A 27,079-nucleotide genomic window follows, 5' to 3' on the forward strand; every position below is an offset into this window, starting at 1 on the left:
ATTTTTTTAATACTAAGTCATTTTTTAATACTAAGTCATTTTTAATACTAGGTCATTATTTTGAGATATAAGTCGTTATTTTGAGAAAGTTTCTCATTATTTTGAGATAATATGCCATTATTATGCAAAAGTGCTTATTATTTTAAAAATGTTTCTCATAACTTACTATTTTTTAGAAACATAATAGTAAACAATACTAAATCACTAAATCATCATTTCGGGAAAGGTTATTATAATGACTTACAGGATTATTTTTTCTTTTGTTCATTACGTTTGCGGGAATGGGCTTCAATAGTTTGTGTACTTTTGTCTTTATGATTAACATAAAAAAACATCTGAAACAGTGAAACAGTTGTTTATTTTTACTCCCCAACTTGCACATTAAGTTTATCTATATCTAGTTTATCTATATCTAGTTTATCTATATGTAGTTTATCTATATCTATTGAAACAGTTCGACATTTTACTTCCAAATTGTATATATTTCAAAAATATTGCTTGTGTAGTATTCTATTATTATTGCATGTATATTGTTTTCCTATTATTTAATGTTTACTCTGTATGTGTGCTGTGTCTGATATTTTTGCTGCTGCAATCCCTTTTTTTTTTTTGGGATCAATAACAATGCATAACAACTCCACAGGAACTGTCCACATGGCGGCAGTATGCACAAGCAGAGCTACCAGCGAGCCAGTCTGCTGACTGAGGAAGAAGAGTGGCGCACACAATGCACAGCACGGCTGACAAGGGTTGTGTCTCCCTGATTTTCACGATTAATTTCCAATTGAGTGGAAACTTGTGAAGGGGCAGCAGCGGAGCCGTGCTCTTTCTCTTCGTGTGTATTTGAACTCTGGATTGAGTGCGAATAAGAAATCTTTGACCGGAAACGTCGGCGAGTGGTCCAACTAATCCTAAACATTGGATTACACTACACAGTAAAGGCTGCATGAAGGAGCTGCCCAGCCCAACGGGGGCTTGGCCGACACCCTCGTTTATGGAAATCGACACCGAGGCTTTGATATTTGGGCCTTGATTTTTTTTTTTCTTTACGATGGAGGTGGGACGAAAGTGCGTGTAAAGAAGCGAGATATTATTTTATGGGCGATTGGTTGCAAATAACGTATTCTTTCTGCTTCCGTTAAAAAAAGTCCTGTTTAGCTGGCTAACAGCTGCTTGGCTGGCTAACGGCTGGATCGGCTAACGCTAGCTAGCCAGTGTGCTAACGTTACGTCTTTCTTTTGATGTGATGCGAATTCAACCATTACTATCGGCCATCAACGTTTCGGCTGGAACATTTGTTCTCATGGCTGCGGATTATTAGTTAGCTTCACAGTAAACTGTCCGGCGTGTCAGTTTTTGGAGACACGTTTTAAGAATATAGTTTTATTCTTAGGTCGCTGGCTGAATATATTGTAATGTATTGAGTTAGCCGTGGACATGCTAGCTATATAGAGTCAACACTGACCCAACGTTAGCTATCATTACTGAAACCGGACAGCTCACTTGACTCCTTTCAGGTTGTGAGTAATTTACTGTCAACAATAACAATTCACATTAATACGAAATAATGTCATGGTCGGTATGTTAATGTCGGGTATGTGGGTTATTGGCCTTGCTAACGTAACGTTAACTAACATGCAAAAAAAATTGTCAGCAGAAATTGAGAAAATTCCTGCACGCAAGAGCTAAATTAAGCAAAGCCAACGTTGGCGTGATTTTCATTTTGAAATATAACTAGGGTGAGCCTGCTTTGTCGTAACACAACTAGTCTTTTTTTTGTTTACATGCGTATAACTTATGTGGTTGTCGGTAGCTAATGTTAGCCTTCTACGGGACACAATCAGCTATGTCCTGACATTTGTGTGAGTCGTGGATATTTTAAATCCCCATGTGGAGATCAGTTTGCGTTCAGATTTATTGAAATGACACTCAAATTTCGCCGAAAGAAAGGCACTAATGCCGATAGACTGTTGTCAAAGGACGGTAAATAATAGCCACTTGGTTCCATTAACGCCATTTTAACAGGGGCTCCCTGCGAGGGCCTGTGTGGTGGTGGTGGTTTATTTACGGTTCGGTGCCTTCCACCGGACCGGGACTTGAATAAAGTGCCTTTGGTCTCACTGGAGCTACAGAAGGAGGAGCCGTTTGAACATGGAGGGCCCGAGCCGAAGCACTGGATTCAGGCAAAGTCGAAGGTCCCGTTCACAGCGCGACAGGGAGCGGCGGAGGAGGAGAGTGGACCTGGCCAATGAGCGGGCCACATCCCTGTCCTCGGGCTCCGATCGGGAGGCTTGTGGGACGAACAGTGTGCTGGGTCCCGGTGGGAGAGAATGCCGGCCCGGTTTTGGGAGACACAGGCCTCCACGCCGGAGGAAGAGAGAGTCAGTGTCCTGCGAGGAAGACATCATTGATGGCTTCGCTATTGCGAGCTTTGTCAGCTTGGAGGCACTGGAGGTAAATATCTTGATTTGTACACCCAGCTGCCATACACCTAACAGTATTTATTTCCCACAGAAGTATATATTGATGGATCACTATTTAATGAAGAATGAAAGACAGGTGGCACAGTCCCTTTTTAATTTATATAGTTGATAATCATGTATGATTGACTACTTTTAATCATCGTCCTCTTTACTCCTCTCCATCACGTCAAATCATGTCTTCTTCCCTCCAGCTGAAGGTGTGAAAAATCTTCAGATTGAACTCCTCAACTCTTGACACTATTCCTTGCTTGGAGAAAGCAATCCACTCAAGCAACCCCAAACCCCAAGGCATCCCTCTGATGGGTTTTGGAGAGGCCTCAATTATTCATGTTCTAATTCAGTGAGGTGTTGATGACCTGCCAAATGGCTTTTCAGACTAAGAAAGAAATAGCTAATCCACATGAAATTATTTAAATGAGCGTAATTATATATTACTCAACAGCAGATATTCTGTTGTTTAAGTACTGTACTTGGATCTTCACCTAATACTTTTCATTTCCAACTCAATCACTCAAGATCAGAAAAGAAACTAAAGTGGCATGTGGCATAGAAAATCCGCATTTGGTTGGTTTCCACCAGGAATTTAGAGCTTTAATACATCCTACGTATGCATGTGGCACAATTGGCAGTCTGATGAAGAGAAAACAATCTCTAATATTAGTTAATCTGCCTTCAGGGTAGCTCTGATGACATTTGCATTTTACCTCTGCATCAGGACAGAGAACCAAATTATTTGTCAGTAGGTTATGTAGTAAAACGCACAGATAGACAGTTACGCTATTCTCCTGATTCTAACTTGATTTTATAGTCAAATCAACCCGTGAACGATAAGATCGATGGTTATCTGAAACTGCTAATAGAAAAAAGTAAACATACCAGCAAAAACTACAGTGTTTACTGGTGGAATGTGGCAATTTTCTTTTTCCAAATTTCTAACTTCCTGTCTGAATTCATTAACAAGCAGTAACTGCCCGCAGTTATTCTGTAGAAGATAATTCAGTAAAAAAAAAAACTGTTCCACCAATTGGACAGACAAGCTGCGTTGACCTTCATGTTGAGTTATGCACTTCAGTTTTATTTGTCTTTATTCCAAATGCAGATATCTAATTTAGCTACGAGGGCTGCAACAACGATTATTTGTTTGAAAATGGTGAGAAATGTGGATCAGTGTTTCCCAAAAGCCCAAGATGACGTCCTCAGATGTCTTGTTTTGTCCTCATCTCAAAGATATTCAGTTTAGTGTCACAGAGGAGAGAAGAAACTAGGAAATAGTCACATTTTAAGAAGCTGGAATCAGAGAATCTTTTAAAAAATGACTCAACCCAATTAATCGGTTATCAGAATAGTTGGCGATTAATTTAATAGTTGACAAATAATTGATTTATCTTTGCAGCTCTAGTATTTTCTATAAGAAACAACACAAAGTTCATAACTTTGCAACCAAACAGAAGAATGACAACGTGTGGCAGTTTAAAGTGTACGTAGTCGTTTTTTAAAGCATCTAACTTACCAACTGGATTTAAAACTCGACAGAGTAGTTGCGGATTATATGCAGCAACCACATCTTGTGTTTTTCAGATGTTATTTCATTGGATTGCACTTGTTATGTGCATTGGAAATGTCTTTATTTGGATCTAAGTCACCTATACGTTTCACTAAATACAAGCAGTCCCTTTTCTTTCATGGTTAACTCACCTTTTCTCTCCACAACTCTCTTGGAGTTTGAAGAAACACTTTGTTTCAATCTGTCTTTTCATTTGTATTAGTCAGTGGTTGCCAACCTTATTAGCTTGTGACTCGTTATAGCCAAGACACGCCTACTCGCAACCTCTCATCACAAACTGGTGTTTCCTCTTTTTAATTATTTCATTTCAATGATTTTGTTTGGCCTGAAGAGATCATTCTTTCCAGTATTTCACCACCAAGTATTTCGTGTAGCTGAGATGCTTCTCTTTCTTTTGTTTTTCTAACTTATTTATCATCTCACAAACCCTTTTTTTCTTATTTTCTGACCCCCTGAGGTGGTTTAGTGGAGATGATAAGTGATCAGAAAGATGGGAACCTCTATACACTACAATGTACTCAAACCACTGTCTTTTATGTTTTTTTTTATTGTGGACATTGGTCAGAATTATTGATTAAACCATACAGTCATTCTTTATGAAGTAGGGCGGCTCGATTATGGAAAAAATCACGATCAACAATTATTTTGGTCAACATTGAAATCCCGATTATTTAACGTTGACTTTTGGAAAGATGTTGTTTTTATTGAACTTAAAAAAACAGTGAAACAGTTTAACAAATCAAAAGTGAAAACACCTTAAACTGTGAAATTTCCCTTAATACTTTTCCTGTTGAACTTTTAGAATTCCCCTTAAAATAAATAATATAAAAAAAATATTGAAATGTTGGCTGAGTGAGGTTAGTCTTCGGAAGGGGCGAAAGTGCGATTGTCATTCAGAACACAAGACAAAAGAAGAGTTTACTTGCAGAACGTAATGTGGAAAATAGTTGGGTTTCTCGATTACATTGTTTTTGTGATCGTTTTGCAATCGAAAATTCGATTAATTGCACAGCCCTAAAATGAGTTGCATTAAAACTAGAATCAAATTTTAAGAACAAGTTCAATACAACACAACCACAACATACAGTCTAAAAGCACACCATATAATTGAGTCTAAACACAAACGGCTGAAGTCTCATGCAGGCTGCATTACATCATTCTGCTGTTTTTTTATTTTTGCGATAACTCAGAGTAGAAACTATGCAGAAATTAGTTCTGTCAGGGCATTATTCCGCTCGTAGCTAGCATATGCTCTTTGCCCTCAGTCATACACATCCGTGCTTATTGCTAGACATGTAAACACAGATTTTTCTCTCGTTATCAGATGGACTGCTCTCTGAAGCCCAGTCAGCGCACTGATATGCTGGGAAGGAGGAACAAGGGGAAGAGAGGGCCAGAGGAGAATGGTGGAGGCCCGCTGTCAGAGCCGGAGGAAGGAGCTCCGCACAGCTACTCCAGCAGCTGTTGGAAGAGTAGAAATAAGAGGAGAAAGATAGAGGTGAGTCGAAGAGTTGTGACTCTACTAAGCCTGTATGTTTTGGTTGGATCCACCTTCGTCTTGTCACGTGTGATTTTGCACTAATTCCTAATCAAATAGCAATGTTTACATTTCTATCGCGCTGCTAACCTGTATTTCCCATTGCCATTTAAAAAAAAAAAATAAGCCAGTAAAACTGGTTTACAACACCTTTTATTCAAGGGTGTTTTTGTTAATGAAACAGTGCAGGGTGATTCCTTAGTTTTATGTGGGCATATTTTAACTTTTTTTAAAGTTTAATCGCTGTAATTGATATACATTTTTCCATTTATCCTTATTTAAAACCTATTTTAAATACTATATATTCTTTTTAAGGGACACCCTTTGGAGACTGGCTACATTGTAAGTTTATTTTCTAATATCATAGTGAACATGATGCTCTGATGTATAAATGTCCTGCAACACTGCAGCATTTCTGCAAACTGATCTAAAACTACATTGCCTGAAATATTCTAATAGATGTTTTTTTTTTCTGTTTCTTCTTTCAGTGTGACACTGAGAGTGATACAGGAGACAAGGTGTGTACTGCTTGTTATCTTATCAATATAAATGTCATGCTTTTCTTATTAGGCCATGAATGTGTTGCATGTAACACAGTTTGCACTTAACACACGTAACATTGTTGGAATGGGAACACAGCAAGATAAACTCAGTTTCTCTCTTTGACATTTGTAAAGCTATTTTTATTAATTGGTTTGGGCACATACTAGTCTGTCACACTTAAAGTGCTCATATTATGCTTTTTGGCTTTTCCCCTTTCCTTTATTGTGTTATATATCTTTTTTGTGCATGTTATAGGTTTACAAAGTGAAAAAGCCCAAAGGCACTTACCATCTTCCAGAGAAAACACTGTTCACTAACTGCTCCAAACAGCTCTATTGTAGTCCAGCCTTTACTTCAGAGACAAACGTGGTCACTTTGGAACACACGTTATAATGCTCACCTAGCTGCTAGCATGGCACGCCCTCATACTCTGCTTCTGACTGGCTAGTAGTCCTTACCTAGGTACTGTCAGGGCACGCCCTCATACTCTGCTTCTGACTGGCTAGTAGTCCTTACCTAGGTACTGTCAGGGCACGCCCTCATACTCTGCTTCTGACTGGCTAGTAGTCCTTACCTAGCTACTGTCAGGGCACCCCCTCATACTCTGCTTCTGACTGGCTAGTAGTCCTTACCTAGCTACTGTCAGGGCACCCCCTCATACTCTGCTTCTGACTGGCTAGTAGTCCTTACCTAGCTGCTGTACATGTGCGACTCCCAACAAAGATGGAACAGAAGTGAGAGGTCTCACTCTGTAGCTAAAACAGAGAGCTCAACACACAGGGTGAAAAGAGGAGCTGCAGCAATGTGTAGTACAACAAAAATATGAACCTGAAAATGAGCATAATATGAGCACTTTTAATACAATCTTGATACAGCAGGGTTTTCCCTGGGTTTTATGTTCAGGTGACGTCACATGCTCATTTGCTCATTTAGTGGCGTCATCGCAATTTTAAGCTAGTTTAGTAGTTGTCGGTTGCAGCGAGGGAGAGATCACTAAAGCAAAACTTGGAGGAGCAGCTTGTCACTAAAATGAGTCGCTGGTCCACCTTAAAGGTCAGCCCACCTTAAGTCAGCGTGCATTCACACTGACTGCGTCGGTCCTCAGAAGGTGCGGCGAAAACGCAGGTCTGCCCGTCCAATGGGGGTAGACTTTGTGTAACAGCCGACTGTTTCCTGCATCAACACAGCACAGCTGCTCTTTTCTTTCTCTCTTTCTCCGTGGAATCAAGCGGCCTTCAAGTAAGGTTGGAAATGTCAAGATCTGTAAACGATCTGACGGAAAACAATAATTGTGATACATTGGGGGATTAAAGAACACAACAGGACGTCACACAAATGGGCCATTTAAGTGACACTCCCACTGCCGCACAACCCTGCGGCCAATTGACGGATCGCTTTTTCTGGTCTGAACGTGCCCTTAATGAGCCTGTGCTGAAGTTGCTGCTAGCTCCGTGGCTAATCCCCCTTCATTTTAACCAGCAGGTAGCAAGAAAGACACGGGAACTTGGCTTGGGTCTTGAGGAGTTGTAGCATTTATTCACCGACAGCTAAATTGTACACAGACTGCACTCCTACTTTCACAGCTATAACGTTACTGCTCACTTCATACTCACCGACAAACGCACCTCCCTCTCTCTTTCCACCGCACAGTCGCTAACGGCTGCAGCTGCCCCTCTGTGCGCAACTTACATTGTGTGGGTGTGTGTGGGTGTGTGTGTGGGTGTGTCACTGCTTGTGCCACTCTGTACATAAAAACAACGAGCGCCTGGGCTCGTCCAGATGCTCTCCACATTGTTTTTAAGTTCATACCATTTTATACAGTGTGTGTGGGTCATATGCTTAGGCGCAGCTGTACAATGGCAGGGAAAACACCGTACAAAACTAGAAATAGCTGGTTAATATGATGAGTATAAATGAAATCTGTTTCTTACCCCCATCTAGGCCTCCGACAACGACATGGACCCAGTCTTCACAGTCAGTACGAGGAAAGGTACGATTACATCCATGAAACTGAACTGATGTGTCAGTCAATGGGACCTCACGAGCCTATATTTAGATCTTAACAGAAAACTACTGATGTAGCCTGGATTGTTTTTCATTTGATTCATAGGTACGCTAGCGCTTATTATCTACGAATAAAGGATCAGAATACACCGTGCTGTACATTGGTGTGATATGGCACGAAAGATCACTTGTTTTTCTATGGTGTGGGTTTAGTCAACGATGATCATTTTCAAATTTTCCCAACTTTCCTTGGTGTTTTTGGGGATTTCGTCTCTTTCTTTGAAAATGTATTAAGATCCAAAATGTGAACCTGTGAATCCTTCTAACTGTAAGCACTATTTCACATTTGGGGTTTTTGGTCCCGCTCTGTAAATGTTGCGTTTTCTCACCCATAATCCTGTCACTCTATACTGTAATGTGCAGGAAAGGCAAAATGCTGACTGATCTTCTCTTCTTTAGTTGTGGAGCCGGCCCCCTCAAACATGGGCACATCCATGGCCAAAATCTGCCCGCCTCTGCCGGCCCGTTGTGGCGGTGTCTCACGGTTGATGGTGACCCCGAGAGTATCTGGCCTGGAGCGGAGTCAAGAGAAAAGCTTGGAGCAGCATTTCCCAGAGCCTGTTTCTTCTTCTACCTCTTCTGTGCCCTTCTCTTGCCTGCCTCCCCCGGTCACAGCCTCGGGCACGCTGCCCAGGTCCAGCCCGTTCAACGGTAACGGCAGTCGCCACAACGGCAGCCCGCCACTCTCCAAACCCAAACCCTTTCACACTTTGCCTGGACGATCTCACTCCATCTACAACATCAACAGGTATGTTAATTATGAGCACCTTTTTATTACACTTTTTTTTTTTTTTTTTTTTTTTTTTACTATGAATCCCTTTTGGGTTAATTGTTGATTCGTGAAACATTATCTATGCTTTCTTTCTTCAGGAGCAACACCCCAGTCAAGCCTCCCCCATCTGCTTCATCTGTTGCATCTTCCTCATCCTCCATGCGCCCCCCGACTCCCTCCACCAGTGTACCGCTGCCCTACATCAGGGGCTCAGGATCCTCAGGGCCCCACCGACCCCCGTCCCGAGCCAACTCTGGGGCCTTGTTCGCATCCTCACCTGGCCTCCCCCCCCCTCCACCTCTGCTACAAGGTCCTGGCCACTCAACAGCAGCAGGTACAGTCAGCAGGAATGCTACGTTTCACTGCTGTAACAGTCCGTTGGTCCGTTTCAGCTGTTCATGGGAACACAATGACTAATTTGTTACTGAAATAAACCAAACCCAGACTTCCTCTGGCGGCTGTCTGGGGTGTTGAGGAAGTTGTATATTCTTGAACTGAGGTCTGAGCATGTGTTGTCTTTTGTCTGTCAAATAAATTCACTGTAATGTAGCAACATTTGGCATATTATATACTTTTTTATGCTTAAAATGAAGAGCAAATCTGTGGTATTTCAATGTGAACGTTATGTTTTTAATAATTCACTTATTTATTTTTCTCTCGCTTTCTTTCCCCTCAACTACAGACCAGGAATTACTGCGTCAAAACTTAAACTCCCACTTTTTGAATTCACAAGAGCGCGAGGGCAGACGCAGCGTCCCAGGGGCTGAAAATAATGCAGCAGCTGCGGGCCGCTCCACTCCCGGTGGCCCATCAGCATCAAACTCCGGACCGGGTTCGTCAGGCCGGACGTCTCAGAACCAGCCGAGCATCCCGCCTCTGGCCTTCCAGTTTCATCAGCACAACCACCAGCACCAACACACGCACACGCACCAACACTTCACGCCCTTCCTGCACCCCACAGCAACAGCACCGCCTCTGGTGAGATGCTCTCTGTTGTTCTGCTGAACATCTGTGTCGTACTTTAAATTCCAATGTAGCTGGAATGTGGACCATGTTCAGTTTTTTTTTTTAGATGTTTTAACCCACACACTGCTTTTGTCTTTTAGTTTGATAAGTATGCAGGCAAAATGGACGGACTGTACCGACACCCTGTGAGTACTTTGTGTAATCTTACTGATTATGTTGGTGGGGATAAGTTACAGATTAGTATGTTACATCATAAAACAACAAGGCTGAGAATATATTTTAGCTCTAGTTTTAGGACCTGAAACCTTTGAAACCAAACTAGATTGAAAGTGTACACAAGTACATTGATTTAATTGATTTAGAGCTGTTCTGTGGTCACTCAGCTATATGTATGTGCGTTTGTGTCATTGTAGTTCTTCCCACAATACCCGCCGCCCTCAGTGCCGAGTATCCAGCCTGTGATTCCTCCCACCGGGCCTTTCAGTTCCTTGCAAGGAGCATTTCAGCCAAAGGTGAGGAAAAAAAACTCTTTCTACATCTTTGTATTACTTATTCTTGGGCAGCGACTAGACAGCACGTTGTCAGGGAAAAATCTCACATTACGTGGTGTAATTATTGTCTTGACATTGGTCAGAGTGACCGCTTATTTGATCACCCACACTGGAAGAACACTAACGAAACTACACTAACGAAACTATGAAGCATGTTTGATAACAATCAGGACTTCCCAGACAGTAATTTATCACAGAACGGTTCCCACAAGGATCCATAATGACTTGATGAATGAACTCTTATCCTTACTTTTGAAAAAGTGATTCCAGAATCTGAAAGATAGCACTGAAAGAGTAAAATAATAACATCACGTGTTAATCAGTTGTAGACCTGTAGATCAGGTATGGCTCATGTGTTGTGCTGTGTGTGTGACAGCCTCTTGTCCCTCAGGGAGCGGGTCCTGACATAACCGCACGACTTGGGGTTGTGCCTCACCACCTGCAGCCCAAAGACCCTAGGGTAAGGACAACATGCTTACTGAGGACCTAAAGTTTGCATCATCATGTCCTCCTTTTGTTTGCATAGGACTGTATTGACCAAAGTTTAGGCTAGGATGTGCTGCAACATGGGCCTAGTCAGTGCAGTAAAGAGTGCAACACTTTTCCTGATAAAGAGAGTGAGATATGTGGATTAAAAGTGGTTTTACACTTCTGTTTTCTCATAGCTAACTGATCCATTTGGGACATCGTTGAAAATCAGTAATGTAAGCAAAAAACAGATGTTTTTTGAATCTCTCCTTAAAACCTTGAGCCTGTTTTTACTTTCTCACTGCTTCATTCACTCTTTGCACTAATCTCACTTGTAATCTTGACTGCTACTGGTCTATTCTCTGCCCTTGCACACTCAGTTAGATATTTCAGAAGCCAGAAATTCTCCTGTGTATAATGTATGTGGTTGTCCTGTCCATGATTTTCTTGTATCCTTGCTTATGCATTTTTCACTGACTTTTTTTTTTTATATTGCCAAACTTTATACTGATAAGGGTAACCTTATCTCCAGCTGGAAAACACCAACCGTGTGTAGCGGCTGAACGCGATATTTCTAAACAAAGGAAGAACAGCTGACTCTGTGTGCAAAAGCGTTAAAGGTGTACATGCAGGATTCATGGAATAACATAGTAAACCCCTGTGTTTTTTGTGTGCTGTGCAGAAACCAGGAAAGTGGTGTGCTATGCATGTATATGTGGCCTGGATGATTCTAAGCCATCAGAAAAAAGTGAAGGTACGCGTTTGTTGCTGAAATCACGTGTTGTAAATGAAATTATATTGAGAGAATAAAACCCCTAATGTAGTAAATCAAATTGATTTAAATTGAGTGATTGAAAGTGTTGTGACCCCTTTTTAAAATACCTGGTTAACTGGTTGTACCCATCTCTTTCAGCTGATGCAGGCTGATCCTCACAAGTTGGACTTCCGTGGTGACCTGCTGGCCCGTCTTCCTGGAGCTGGGGGACTGGGCCCCATGGGGCCCATGGGAGGAGCCCTTCCTCCCTCTCATGATCTGACCAGACCTCCCAGTCTGTTCTCAGCTACAGGTGCATGCCTAAACATCTTTTGTCTCTTAAGAACAGCTCACAGAATGTGAATTTATTGTTGATTCCACAACTTGAAGTTGTGTAATGTGCTACGTGACTAAAAGATGTTTTTTTTTAAGTGTCTCGGATATTTCTTTCCTTAGTGTTGTGTTTTTAATATTTCACGTCTGCTCACATGATTTTAACTAATTTCTTAAATAACTCATCAAGTCCTTCTCTCACCAACTGTCCTCACATGCCTGAGGTTTGACAGCATTGCTATGTTGATTCACAGCACAAAGTGTGTGTGAGTAGCTTGTTGCTAGGGGTGCAAGATGTATCGACTCAATATCGTTATCGCAATCTATCGAAAGTGTCGTGATAAGGATTCAATATTATGTTTATTTTGTGGAGCGCTGCGTCCCGTCTGTTGGCTGTGTGGCTTAGTTGTGTTTGATTTAGAGCCTGCTTGAAACGCTACAATGATCATCATTTGATTGGCCAGTTACCGTGCCACTGGCACATGTTAGTACACGTCAGCGCACGGGTCCACTACGTGACAAACCCTATGGAGCGTACCACGTGTGTGCATATTTAGACAGAGTGACAGTGTAAGTGAAGAAATAGATAAAGACAACAAAACGGAACGAATCAGAGAAGCGAAAGGAAAGTTGTGTCCTGTTCTTTTTATTTATTTAATACTGTCCAACCAGTAAAACATGTCCTGTTCTCTTTTATTTATTTTATACTGTCCAACCAGTAGAACATGTCCTGTTCTCTTTATTTATTTTATACTGTCCAACCAGTAGAACATGTCCTGTTCTCTTTATTTATATATTTTATACTGTCCAACCAGTAGAACATGTCCTGTTCTCTTTATTTATATATTTTATACTGTCCAACCAGTAGAACATGTCCTGTTCTCTTTATTTATTTATTTTATACTGTCCAACCAGTAGAACATGTCCTGTTCTCTTTATTTATATATTTTATACTGTCCAACCAGTAGAACATGTCCTGTTCTCTTTATTTATATATTTTATACTGTCCAACCAGTAGAACATGTCCTGTTCTCTTTATTTATATATTTTATACTGTCCAACCAGTAGAACATGTCCTGTTCTCTTTATTTATATATTTTATACTGTCCAACCAGTAGAACATGTCCTGTTCTCTTTATTTATATATTTTATACTGTCCAACCAGTAAAACATGTCCTGTTCTGTACACATGGTCCTTATTTATTTATTCATGTTGGACCAGTCCAATATGACCGTCAGTGGAAATAAACCTTGTGTTGTATTTGTTATGAATCTATTTTGATGCGTTTTCCCGTAACTTTTGTAATTTTACATATGTTTAAAAATATAAAAATTAACATTGATGTCGCAACATTCATAATCGATATCGCAATATCACATTTTGTCAATATTGTGCAACCCCACTTGTTGCACTTGATTTGATAAGTTGTGACATTTTTTTTCTCTTTTACTATTTTGTCTTTCCCTCAGGGGCAGTCAATCCGTCCTCCGCTCCTTTCATCTCTCCATCAGCGCCCCACTCCTCTTTCCTCGCTCCAACTGCACACTTGGGTAAGAGCAGCTTCAAAAGACACATCTGAATGCCATTTGTACACCACAACCAATGTCTGTCACTTTGATTCAGCCACTCCAGGCTTTACCTTGACCCTTCATAAATGAATGGAAATCAAGTCTCCACAGCTGTCGTGTCCCTGTTCTTCCATCTGTCTGGAGACATGTCAGAAGTGTCAGCACAGCTTAAAGCCTGTGTAGAAATTAACATTTGTATCATCACAGAATTTCTGACATTTACCTGCATTTGTGTTTAAGATCCGTATGGCCGATCCCCACCCTTCACCCCACTGGGAGCCCTTGGTTCTGGTGCCTTTGGAGGACTTGGCAGCCCAACACTGGGTCAGTATTACAGAATAGCATCTCTACTGTTGAAACACAAGGTTTAAAGGATAGGTTTGGATTTTTTTTTTTTCAAGTCTGTCTAAATTAGTGCTGTCCTCAACTAAAGAACTTCTTAGTCGACTAGCACTCATTTGATTTTGTCGATTAGATCGACAGATCTGTAAAACTGAGTTCCTCCACAATGGATCAAGCAAAGGCACCACTTTAAATGTTGTGTTTACCAGAGATGGGCTCATAAGTGTCTTGGAAATAAATCATTCAGCATGAAAACGCATTATAAAAATGACTAAACGACTAAAAAATCTTGGTCGACTAAGACCAAAACGACCGATTGGTCAACCAATCGTCTAAGAGGGGGCAGCCCTAGTCTTAATACAATCCTCACATGTCTTATGTATGTTGAACGAGTAAGTAGGCATTCAGAACTGAAACAGTCCAAATTATAACAACGCCAGGGGTCGCCGTTCGTGGTGGCGTGTAGCTTCAGCTTCAGGTGAAACGATGAAATGTGATCCAGTAAGTCTCGTCTGGAGTGCCAGATCTGTGAGTTTGAAGGCTTATCGGACGCCAAAACGTTGCACAGCGATTTACGATACTATGAGACAGGATTTTACAACTGTGACGATCTCAAGATAAACGGTAAACGTACTAGTAATACTAAGTAATATACCAGGATGACGTCCACTGCGTTGGGTTTCCTGCTGTGGACTGACCTCTTTTAAATTAATAAGGCGACTTTTTAGGCATTTTTGGGCTTAAGGTTGTAATAATCATTCCTCCTCTCCACACTGGCCGTTAAGTAATCCCCTTGTGACGTGACTCCACATACGAGGCTTCAGCAGTCTGAGTTTGTCAAATCAACTGGGTATCTTCAATCTTGACTATCTGGTTTTTTTGATCGCTGGTGTTGTAATGCAGCCACAAAGAAGTATCTCCCTGCCACGCCTCACTAAGGAAATGCTGTTTGAGGAAGCACCCAGAGGGAATTATGTACTAAAAAGACTGTAACTTACTCTATTTGGCTAACTCAGACTGCTGAAGCCTCATGTTAGCTTCAGCTGAACTTCCCAGTACAGTCGCACTAGAAAGGGGTCCCGTCACAGCCAGTATGGAAAGGAGTAATAATTACAGCAACCAATAAATCAACATGCGTGTGACATAATGGGCTTTATATTAAAACAGACTACCTATCTTTAAAGTCCCACTGCAGCGAACAAGCTCTGTCTTGAGGGTAGACGCTGTGATTCAGACAAAGGATAGGACGTGTGTGGGTGGAAAACAATTTGCCTTCTCACCCACGTAGTGCAATATTTAATGTTCAATAAATAAATTCATAAATCGGTAACACATCCCTCTGGGTGGGGGAGGGGGGTGATTGTAAAACACATACATTTGCACATTTACTGTGATTGGAGGAGCTCTCCGTACTCCGCTAAGGAATAACGATGCTTGTTGCGGCTTGTAGAGTCACACGTTTGCTGCTCGACGTCGCCAAACAAGTCCGAACGGTATTCTCTATATATATATATAATTAATTTTTTTTTTTTTAAGTTTTGCAGTCAAATTCCACAACAAATCTGACATCTTTGTTGTAGAACACTTAATTAAAATAGCAATTTGCAAAACAAGACCATACGTCTATAAACATCTTGAATAAAATTTGTTAAAAAAAAAAAAAAAAAGTCAAATAAGGAAGATTATTGTGGAATTAGCAGGTTATTTTAAGTACTGGTAAAGATAAGGGATTCATCTAAATTGTAGCTTCTTCTACTGTAAATTTACATTCAGCAGCTAATCTGCTAATGTGGTTTGGGTTGTAAAGCTAACTGTATTGAAAAACAGGAACTGGGCGAGGTGGCTACTTCTAAAGAACTGAAACTTTCATGCTAGCCTGTTATTTTAATGAGACACTTTTTGATTTGTAGCTAGTTATCTTCCTCTTATGCTAATAACAACGGATAATTCAGTAAGCCTGTCAAAGACAGTGACGGTGCAGTAGTGCATGGTTTATTGTAGCACCTGAGTGAGTAAAGATTATTTCTAGAGCACATTTAAACACAGCTTAAGCTGACCAAAGTGCTGTACAAAAAAGCACTAAGGTGCTGTATGAATTAACATTAGGGGAAAAAAAGCCTTCACAAAACTATTACCAGTTTATTTTCTCTCTCAAAAATAACTGTTGACATTTCAGTCTTCTCAGAAGTTTCTTGGTAATGGTTAGGGGTGGGAAAAATAATCGATTCTGGATGCATCGCGATTCTCTCTGGAACGATTCGATGCTCGATTCTGATAAGTTAATAAGTTAAAAATTAAAATTTACTTTCTCCAGAGAAGTACAAATCAGAAAACAGAGTGACTGAAAGAGGATGGGATAATGGACAACAACTTAGAGATTAGGCAAGAGTGCAGAAAAAAAACACAAAAATGGCCAAAAGGAAAAACATTTTTTGTATATATATATACACATGATCTAATAAGACATACACATACATAAAATAATTAGGCAAAACACATCTAGGCTGTTCATCTACTTTATCACATTACATCTGACCACCTCATGTTTCATGGTCTAAGAAGCCAATTCTCCACCTTTAAACATGACTGGGCCTCTGACGTGGAAGATTACTGAGAGAGAAGGGGACTTTCACAAGCATGTTTAAGGCTTCAGCATGGCATGACTACAACATAAAAACCTCAGTAGAGAAGACATTTCATTAAAACGTGTGTGTGACAAATATATGTCAAAGTCTAAGCTTTGTCTAGCTGCTTTGTCTAGCACAGGGGTGGCCAACAGGTTAGGTATAAAGAGCCACAAAAAAAACCGCACCATAGCAAAAAGCCACACAACACATGCACGTCCACACTACAACAGCAATAGTGTCTTCCAGATCTAATGACAGTCATAATACATAGCAGTTTTCATAGTTTTTTTTTCTCACTTAGATTGACTCAGTGGGAAACCTGACAGTCTTTGTCATCCACAATCCTTTTCAGGTCTTGCTTGAACTCGGTTGTGGCCACTCGAAGCAACTCTCTCACTCATTTGTCACTAAAGGGGCTTTCTGAAATACTGTATGTTTCAGAAAAGTTAAAAACAACAATCAACCAATGACACAGCCCCCAGCCACACAGTAAGAGCCTCACAGGAGCAGGCAAAGAGCCGCATACGGCTCAAGAGCCACAGGTTTGCCACCCCTGGTCTAGGAAGTGATTAGCAAACTCAGATTTATATGTATATTTTTAAAAATCACGTATGGAAATGTACATGGAAAAAAATTGTTGCATCGATAATGGGTTTAGAATCGAATTGTTGGCCTCTGAATCAGAATTGAATCGTGAGGTGCCAAGAGATTCCCACCCCTACTAATGGTAGTTCCCACTACAGGACGTTGGCCCTGATTCTTAACTCGATCAGAGGCAAATCGGCGCTGGCTCGGCCGTCTCAATCTGACGCTTGAGGTGTTGACGTGTGAATCATCTAGCAGGCTAAACATCTAGACCTGTCGCTGACTCTGGGAGCCAATGAGAGACGACACGAGTTGAGGGGACACCTGGGGGAGGGGTCCCCTGTAACAATAACAACTTTACTGCATGTGTTGCATTTGCAGCACAGACCAAAGTTGTTGTTACACCAAGAGAAATAAAGAGTAAAAGCGTGTGTGGGAACAGGCTATTTTGTGAACCCGTCTGCCAACATCAACATTCAAGCATGAATGCGTCTTTTCTTTTTCTTCTTGGCAAATCGGCGCACAAACAGCAAGGAGCACTTGTTTTTTCACCAACATGGTGTTACCTAATTTTCCGTGTCACTTCTCGTGTGTTTTTTTTCTTGACAAAAACGCAGTTTGGAGACCCAAAATACACATCTGGGATTCCTCCCGGTGTAAGATCTTGTAGTGGGTGACCCCCTGACGCCAGTCAGACATGTAGTGTGAAAACGACAACAACTTAAACTTAAAGAAGAAGTTGTGTAGTGTGAACACTACAGTGATCTAACGAGTTTTTGGGAACTTTGCTTAACTGTAAACCATCTAGACTGGATATTTTGTGAGGAACTGAGATCTGGTTCTGATAAGTTAAATGCATGTTGGAGCTTTAACACAGCCTTCCTGCCTTTTTACTACTACCAGCGGAGCTTTGATCTAGGCCTGGGTATTGTTTGACATTCTCTTTAGAAATCCTGCCAATATTCGATAATCAAAACAATACATTTTTGGTGGCTACGTCGCTGCATGTTTTTCTCCAAAAATGTGTTTTTAAATTCATCAGCTCTATAACATCTTCTAACACAAACAAGAACGTCACCTAAATAAATGCAGTATAAAAATGTACAATTTTTGGAAATAGGGAATTATCTGATTAGTTAGTAAGTAAACAAGACTAAGACTCGGACCAAGCACTCAGTGTAGTAACTTTTGTTATTCGGACACGAGTTGGTTGGTCGGCAAAAGGTTTTGAGATGAAATACCCAGCTAAACTTGTCCAAACTTTGGCTAAAGTGTTTGTTTGTCACTACTCACTGCTTTTCTCCTGTTTTTTATAGCACAGCTACAGCTCAGCTGTCACTGTCAAGAGACATGCTGAGATTGGCTGGGCTTTCTCATTGATATACTAGTACAAGGTTGGATGCATCAGTTTGATTAGCTGCAGACTGGAAGCAGTCCAAATAAAAGTCCAACATGAAAGCATGGATTAAACGTTTGGAAAATACAATGGTTTACTGGACGGTTGTGTTGGAACAACTAGATTAAGCTAGGGTTGGGCATCGTTTGGATTTTAACGATTCTGATTCCGATTCTTCCTTCTGATTCCGGTTCTTATCGATTCTGGATTCCGATTCTTTGAGGGGTGGAGTTGAAATGGGTCACATGCTTATATCACAAATAAGAGGAAAGTTGTATTTTGATTCAGTGGTGGGTTGCAGTTTTACCGGGCTTTTTCAACGTAAAATAAAGCCCCACTAGAGCGCCGCTTACTGTGCTCCAAGGCTGCAACACAACAAGCGCCTGGCCGCTACGGAAACCAAAACTTGCTCGTGTTAAATTTGGAACCCATGATCAGATTTAAAACCAAATCCTCCAAACGATTCCAATAAAGAAACGATTCCACTGGAATCGTAATTTTTGAACCGATTCCGAGTAGGAATCGGTTCTCGAAGCCCAGCCCTAGACTAAGCTGAGAGTGATCATTAATTCAAGTTTTTACTGTTACTTAGAACTTTAAAAAGTTTTTTGGCCATTTTTAGGCCTTTATTGACAGGACAGCTGAAGAAATGAAAGGGGAGCGAGAGAGGGGGGGATGACATTCAGCAAAGGGCCGCAGGTCGGCGTCGAACCCGGGCCCGCTGCGTTGAGGAGTAAATCTCTATATGTGGTCGCCCGCTCGCCCATGACTTGCAGTTTTGTGAAATTTTTAATTTGAAAGTGTTAAGGTAAGAAATTTCTTCTACGCTGTTATTTAGTTGTTTCTTTTCTAACAAAGAATATGTCCTTCTGGTCTGCAGCGGGATCTGTGTATGGCCCTAAAGATTCACCAGCTAATGTGGTTGGAGGTTTGTCCACCCCCAACCATCATGACCCCTGGAACCGTCTACACGGCGGCCCATCTGGGTTTGCTCCTGGCCCCAGCTGGGCTAAAGGGCCAGACAAGCGGGATGAGAGGGATCGAGCAAAGGAAATGGAGAGGAGAGACATCCCCCACATCAAGGATGAAAAGGACAGGTATGGCATTCAGCCATTAGAAGGAAGAGCTTGGTTTTTTTGGCAGTAAGTACTAACATTAACCAAGGCAGTCCCGTGATGAGTAATGAGCTACAACTACAAAAGAATCACCATAAAACACAGAATATAATTGATACAACAAAAATTTCCTCTGAAATCTTTATATTTTGGACCATTTGTTGAGAAATTAAAGTGCTATGCTATTGTTTACATTATCAATGCTGCCAGTTAAGCTTGTATTATAAATGATTGGAATAAATTAGGGGGGTAAATTACAAATTTTATCACTGTACGATATATCAATTCTTTGGATATTTGCTGATATCACAAAGTCTGCAACAATACATTGGCAATTCAGGGACCTGTGATCGATATGAGACGATATAAGCCCATTTAACAATCAGTTACATTTATATCCACTCCGTAAAAAAATAGTCAAATATAATTTTTGTTGGAGTTCTTCCAGACATTTAAATGAAGAACACACAAACTATTCTTTTTAATAAAAAGATGAAGTGGGAATAATAAAAAACACCCCTAGTATGAATTATCTCCATTATGTAACTGTTGTGCTCATTGTTTTGCAGAGACAATATGCTGTATGGCCGACAACCTGTGAGAATGTCTCCAGTTGCCCCTCCCTTCAAGCCCCGCAGTAGCACCCCAGTCTCCCACATTAATGGCCACAGCAGTGCCCTGGGGGGGAGCACTGGGCCTATTGAGGACCTGACACGCAGCTTAAATAGAGACAGAGACCGCGAGCGGGACAGAGACGGGGACAAGAGGCCGCAGCCCACAGTGTCTTCACGGGGACCTCCTCTTGGCTCTTCAGTAGCAGACAGGGACAGACCACGGTCTTCATCATCTTCTGTGCTCACCACTCCCCCACCCTCCAACCGCTCAGCCCCATCTCCTATGGACCTTTACTCCCGCCCGATGGCCCAGACAGCACATCACAGCGAACCCTCACACTCCCAAAGAGACGGTTACCCCCCCTCTTCCTCCGCAGCTTCTGCCTCTGTCACTTCTTTGTCTCAGGCCAAGAAGTCTGACCGGACCACAACACCCGTCTCCAAACCTCCGCTGCTTCTCCCGCCAGTCAAAGTCAAAGAGGAGCGGAAAGAGGAGCCGGAGCACATCCCCATCAGCCTGCCTCCCCCAGCACCCAACCACGGCTTTGAACGCCCCAACAGCCATCCACACCACCATCGTTCTGGTACCCCTTCCTCTTTATCACTGACGCCCACTCCTGGTGTTCCCCTCATGCCACCCACTCCAAACCATCCTTCCCACCAACACCTTTCCCTGCTGGACCGCTCCAGGGCCATTGAAGCGTATCTGGGGAGCACAGGTGCTGCAGGTTTGGTAATGGGTCCAGGAGGAGAACGTTTCCACCATGGTCCAGGCCAAGGACCATCACAGGGTCCACACAGCTTCACCTGGGACCCCTGGAGGGAGCTGGCGGCTCAGCAGCAACATCAGCATCGTAGGGAGGCTTTGGCCCTTCGGTCAGACCCTCACCTAGCCCTGCGATCCGATCCACATCTGGCCCGTCTGCTCCAGCATCAGCGTCTTCTGGAGGCAGCTGCCGCAGCAGCCAACCCTCACCACCCTCCGACATCTACCTCTGCCTCCACCTCTGCTGTCCGCCAGGAGTTCGGCCTAATGGCCCATCACTTTGACCGCCCTCATCACCTCGGACCCCCAGGAGGAGGACTGATCGATGAGGAGCAGCGTGCCCAGATCCTGAGGGAAGACTTTGAGCGGGCTCGCTACTTTGGGATGCACCCACACATCCCTGCTGGCTCTCACCTCTCAAGCCCCTCTCATGCTGCTACTGCCGCTCACCTGGAGCAGCTCCACCCTGGCCTTCTGTCCCACTCGCTCCAACATGGAGCCTCTCATGCTTCCCAGCACCACGCTGGCCTCTTCGCCCGTCTAGGCCCATTAAACCCACAGCACGTGCCCAACGGCATCCTGGCAAAGACCCCTGCAGGCTTGGTGGGAGCTCTGGCAGTGGGGGCACCGCCTCCACTCATTCCGTCCATCACCAGCCGGTCGTCCACACCTCCCCGTAGACTCGGAGGGCCAGGTGAGCTGGCACTGTACAGCGCCCACAAAGACGGAGAGTCCAGATAGTACAGGGACAACACTGGATGAGATTAAGGGAAATGTCAGGATCACTGTGCTGCTCTCAACCTGTCCCCTTTTCCTCTTGCAGACTACTAAACCCTGCCCTCCCAGTTACACAACCAAACCAGCTCCAGTCCCCCGCCCAAAGAAAAGGGTAACCATGACTGGCTGGAGGTGATGGAAGGGAGGGAAATGCAAGACTCATCAGTGTGACTTGGAATATGCGCAATGGTTCTATCAGTGCAATTTAAAGGTACATGGTTTCTGTGCATCCTTGGTGTATTTTTATTTTATACTGGCTGTTGGTCATTACACTAGTCAATTTCGAAAGCTATAGGAAGAGGCAGAGGACAGCTTTTCTTTCATTTGTCAGGTGAATTATAATCCATGCTTTTCTCAGCAAGCCTTTTCCGGGTGGATTTTGGGAATGACTTCCAGAGGGATGTACACTGTGAAAACACGTCAAGGGTTCATCCTCAGCTTGGTTAACTCATGGGATATTATTATTATAAAGCCTTCCTCTGCATAAATCAACCCTGATTAGGTATTGTGGATGAGGGTCTCTAGAAAAACAGTGGTGAAAGTGGTGCTCTCTGTTCTGTCTTTGTGTCTTTTTTTGTCATTGTGGAAAGACAGATTAATGATGAGACCATTTTTAATGAAGACCGGTAAGCATCGCACCTCACTTTCCTGCTTTACCCAAAAATCTAACCCCAAAACCCTCAGCTTCACTGATAATGAGATTCAACCTTTTTTTTGGCTTGGTTCTTTTTTTTTTTTTTTTTTTTTTGTTTTCAAAGGATGAATGGTGAAATGAACTGTGCTACACTGTGTGAGTGACCACAGTATTTTAGAGCTTCCTGTAACTGTTTCCCACTCTCCTCTTGACTATATGAGCAGGACCAGATTATAGTAGTCTAGAGAAATTGCCTTTGTAATTATTATTCTTAACATTAATTATCTTCTATAATAATAAATATATTCACTGTTATGTTATTTGTCTTTGTTTCGGGTATCAACCAGTACTCTCTCCCCAGGTAGTAATCTGTTTCAAATCATGCTGAAGACAAAGCAAAAGGCTTGTGTCACAGAAAACTGTTCAATGCTTGTGAACATTAAGCCGTCTCCATCGCAACCTCTGGCCTCTTCAAGGATCTCGTCAACGACTTTGTTTCGCTGAGAGGGAGGTTTGCCTGTGTGTCATTGGTTGTGTGTTATATCCATTTGGGACTATGGGAGCCTTGTACATTGAACTGTCGAGTTTGTTTCATCAATAAAAAATAAGTTATATACATGGATAAGGGGGACATCTGCTGAAGAACTGAAAAAAAAATATAAGGACTTGTGTCAAAAGACAACTAGACAGTGGGTATCCTGAGAGGGAAAAGACTGGGTCGATTATTTTAATATGACCATTTTATACCTTTCAAACCCCTCCCCTAGAGACCACAAAGATTAATTATTAAATGAATTGTTGTTTACTCTGTTGTGTGGGTCTTTTGTTCGGAGTCTTTTAATATTAGGACAACTATTTGCATTATTGACTTATCTGCCAGTTATTTTCTTCATTAACTGATTGGTGTATGAAATCAGGAAACGGTGAGCAAACGCTCAAGTTGAGATATTAAAATTATTGCTTTGTCTGACAAACAGTCCAAAGGTCAAAGATACTCCGTTTACTACCAGAGAAGACCAAGAGTACCAGCACATATTTACATTTTATTACTGAGTTGTTGTCCTTTTTTAAATTAAAAAAAATGGCTATTAACTTTCTGTCAATCAATTCAGATTTATACATAATATCTCAGCTAAAATACTCCATCACACAGTCTGAAAGATTATTATTGACAATTGAATTTCCCATCTATGTATTATCCAAACAGACCAAAATGAAATTATGAAGCACCTGTCATATTAATAATCTTTCATTTAATGGGAACAAGTAGGTAAGTACTCCACTTATTTTCTCTAGGCTTTATCTAAAGTAAGGAAGTCTTACATATCATCATGCCTCAAATGTCCAGGTCCTTTAATCATAAATATATTCAACAGAAAACTTGTAGCCAGTGGTACTTTACTCAAGTACTGTACTTAAGTACAAATATGAGGTACTTGTACTTCACTTAAGTCTTTTCTTTTCATGCTACACACTACTTCTACTCAACTACATTTATCTGACATCTTATAATACTTTACAAATTTAAGATTTGTGTATTTAAAACATGAAAAGTTTTATGAAAATGTTTAGTTATAAATTACACTGCCCAACAGTTTATACAAGTAGGCTACAGCTGAAACGATTAGTTGATTGACGGAAGATTAATTGGCAACTATTTTGATAATTGTTTCGTCATTTTTCATGTGAAAACATTTGATGGTTCCATTTTCACAAACGTGAAGTTTTTCTGCTTATCCTCTTAATAATGTTAATGTTTTAGTAATAATGTTAATGTTTTAGTAATAATGTTAATGTTTTAGTAATAATGTGGAGGTGTGGACTGTTGGTTGGACAAAACAAACATTGTGAAGGTGTCACTTTGGGCTCTGGGTAATTGTGACGCCATTTCTCACTGTTATTGTTATTCACTTTTTTTTCTTTTCTTTTTTACCAATCAATCAATCAATCAATCAATTAATGGAGAAAATAACCAGCAGATTAATCCATAATGAACATAATCATTATAAATAGTTCAAAAAGGAGCTCTACCTCAACCAACTCCAACAGTAAAATGCTGCTTTTACATGAATGCATGAGTAATAATACTCTAATGATATATATATATAGACATAACCTCTTTAATAATTTTAATACGTTAAGTACATTATTAGTAATATACTTTTACACATAACATTTTCAATGCAGGACGTTTACATATAACAAAGTATTTTACTGTGTGGTATTAGTACTTTTACTTCAGTAAAGGATCTGAATACCTTCTCACACCACTTAGCTTCATCATCTATTTGTCACGCAAAGATAACACTACAAAAGCTATTCATATATTTGAACTTAACTATCTGAATGTGACCTGTTACAATCGTCTTACTGTGAACTATCACTGTCATGTTAATATCATTCTGGCGATTTGTATAATCTTAGGGTTACGGTGGAAATAAACCGATTAAATTGAAATATTATATCAAGCTTGCCTCTGGCGACGAACTACAATCAAAAACATAAAAATTTCAAGTGGCGCGCTTGTCGCCATCTCGCGAGATTTCCCTGAGTTCTGTACTTTGTCAGCAGCAGCGGTCCTCCACCATTTCGCTGCGTAAAGTCTCCTCCCCGCGACCGCTACATTCTGCGCCGAAACCCAGTCTCTCCCGGTCCGTATTTTAACTTCTTCACACGGACCTAGTGGTACCTCGTTGGGTACCGGGAGACAGTTTGGATTACTGGCATTACGGATTGAGTGCGATTTTACGCGGATGACGACTTCTTCAACGAGAATTTAGTAAAAGAAAATTGGTCGGAAATTTCAGGTAGGTGGGAACTTAAGATGGCGGCCTTGAAGAGGGAGGGGGGCAAGGAGGAAGTAATCGGGGGCTTAAAGGGGGTCTCAGACAAACGAAAGGACACACTCAGACTGCATTTCACTTTGTAGTGTTTTTCAACATACTGCTTTGAAATATGTTGACACTACATTTAGTTCAAGACCGGACACCGAAATAAAAAGCCAAAACGCCGAACAAATTCCAATTTAAACCATGCTTAACGAAACATATTATCATTGAACAATCATTTCCTCAATGTCGCTTCTGAAGATCCAGCCGTTGGACCGTGTGGGTCCCCCTAAATCCCCCGTATAATCATTGCAAAATTTATATGTAACTTTATAACTATGTTTTTTGTAGTTGCTTTTTTGTTTTAGTCAGAAAGTAATATGTATGAGTGCTTTGAATAAAATAATTTAACGTTTTATTTTCGAGGAAACAAGATTTGACCCCACGCAATGACGTCACAAGTGATTGTCCCCCTCTGTATAGTGCATGCAGAAGCGGGTTTTAATGCGACTTTTCAGATGTTTTTAGTGTCTCATAGCGAAGTAACTTAATCAAATGTGTCGGCATAAACGGGCTTCTTTGAGGGCTGGAGCATTACATAACTGCGGGTGGAGATGGGGCGCCTGCGCATCAAATGAACGCACCCTTACTAACTCTTCTACCCTGCTATTGCTAGCTAGTTAGCAGGCTTTCCTTTTTAGTGCCACCCAAGCACTGTTATTGTGGGAAGCTAACGTTAGCCAGCTAACCACACTAGCTGAACCGGCAAACGTTAACGTTTACTTAAATGTGTGGCTTTTATAAAGATCCCGATTCCGAGCTTTTGGTATTATTAACGTTAACGTTACCCCTCTGATAGGAAGAAAAGTCGATTTAGTCATTTTATTTCATGTAACGTTACGCGGTCAATGCACATACAACTACTGAATAAAGATGTGATTTCACAACGTAGATGAGCCTCTACAAGTCCACACAGCTTCAACTAGCCACAATATATTACATTTATGAGAGCATACAAATGAATGACTGGAGGCCCGCGCGCTTGGTCACCGGCTTGAGAGCGCGTGCTGCAGAATTCCTAAGATCTTCCTGTGGGCGACTGCAGCAAATGCAACTTGGAGCTTGCAAACGGAGCTGCTCGTTTAGTGCTGCTTCGCTGAGTGTTTTTATTACTGCTGCAAGACGTCCACTAAAACACAGCCAAATATACCAACTACTGTCCTAGCAGTTGGCTAGCCTAAGCTATCCTGAGTGTTGTTGCTGCTGCTCTCGTGACATGTAATCGTCCCACACACTGATATTTGTGTTTACTAAATGCACATCTAATGAAATTAATACTATTGCAGAACTTACCGTTATCCTCACATAGCTGTGTAGTGAGAGTTTTTAATTGTGAAGTGGTAAGAAATGCAGTTGCTCGTTTTAGATTGGAATAATAAAGTTACCTTTCATCTCTGTTTTTGCTTCCTCCAGAATATGTGGAGGGGACCCTAATTTCAGCATCCTGGAAGTAGAAAGCACAGAAGATCTGTGTCTCACACCACAGACAGGTGAGAAGTTGTTGCTTTGTGCACACATCCGATGATTGCTTATAGACTTTCTTTAGTCTTCCATTTTTTTTTTGTAGAAAATAGTCAACCTAATGCAATTGTTGATCAGTTGTAGATGTTGATCATAGATGATGTGCCTATTTGCCTTTTTGATAGACAAACTCACACTGCAACACTACTACACGATATTGAGGCTAGTGAGCAGTATATAATGTCCTGTTCTTTAGTAAAAAAAAAAATT

At 41.4% G+C, this 27,079-nt stretch overlaps 2 protein-coding genes across 14 annotated transcripts in view; both read left to right on the top strand.

The window, feature by feature from the left end:
- The first annotated feature begins 688 nt into the window (after positions 1 to 688).
- fbrs (fibrosin) lies at positions 689 to 23,265 on the top strand. Of its 7 annotated transcripts, none has more exons than XM_035997878.1 (18): positions 689 to 2,454; positions 5,372 to 5,545; positions 5,900 to 5,926; positions 6,073 to 6,102; positions 8,069 to 8,117; positions 8,591 to 8,939; positions 9,062 to 9,297; positions 9,646 to 9,941; positions 10,070 to 10,114; positions 10,343 to 10,441; positions 10,857 to 10,940; positions 11,146 to 11,184; positions 11,631 to 11,702; positions 11,862 to 12,015; positions 13,506 to 13,586; positions 13,845 to 13,928; positions 19,435 to 19,696; positions 20,239 to 23,265. In XM_035997878.1, the coding sequence occupies exons 1-18, from the start codon at positions 2,152 to 2,154 to the stop codon at positions 21,788 to 21,790; spliced, it is 3,936 nt and encodes a 1,311-aa protein (XP_035853771.1). In that variant the 5' UTR covers positions 689 to 2,151; the 3' UTR covers positions 21,791 to 23,265. The 7 variants fall into 7 exon arrangements, with proteins under 7 accessions (XP_035853771.1, XP_035853772.1, XP_035853774.1 ...); XM_035997879.1 differs by having other exon boundaries at positions 10,872 to 10,940; XM_031315373.2 differs by having other exon boundaries at positions 690 to 2,454; positions 10,872 to 10,940; positions 19,435 to 19,651.
- Positions 23,266 to 25,034: 1,769 nt separating this feature from the next.
- LOC116060988 (Snf2-related CREBBP activator protein) overlaps positions 25,035 to 27,079 on the top strand; it is a 36,929-nt gene continuing 34,884 nt past the window's right edge. For all 7 annotated transcript variants that reach the window (XM_035997870.1, XM_035997874.1, XM_035997873.1 and 4 more), the window contains exons 1-2: positions 25,035 to 25,267; positions 26,762 to 26,838. The gene's annotated coding sequence lies outside the window, so the exon portion shown is untranslated. The remainder of the gene's footprint in view (positions 25,268 to 26,761; positions 26,839 to 27,079) is intronic.

This window comes from Sander lucioperca, chromosome 22 (genome assembly GCF_008315115.2).
Source record: "Sander lucioperca isolate FBNREF2018 chromosome 22, SLUC_FBN_1.2, whole genome shotgun sequence".
Classification (NCBI taxonomy): domain Eukaryota; kingdom Metazoa; phylum Chordata; class Actinopteri; order Perciformes; family Percidae; genus Sander; species Sander lucioperca.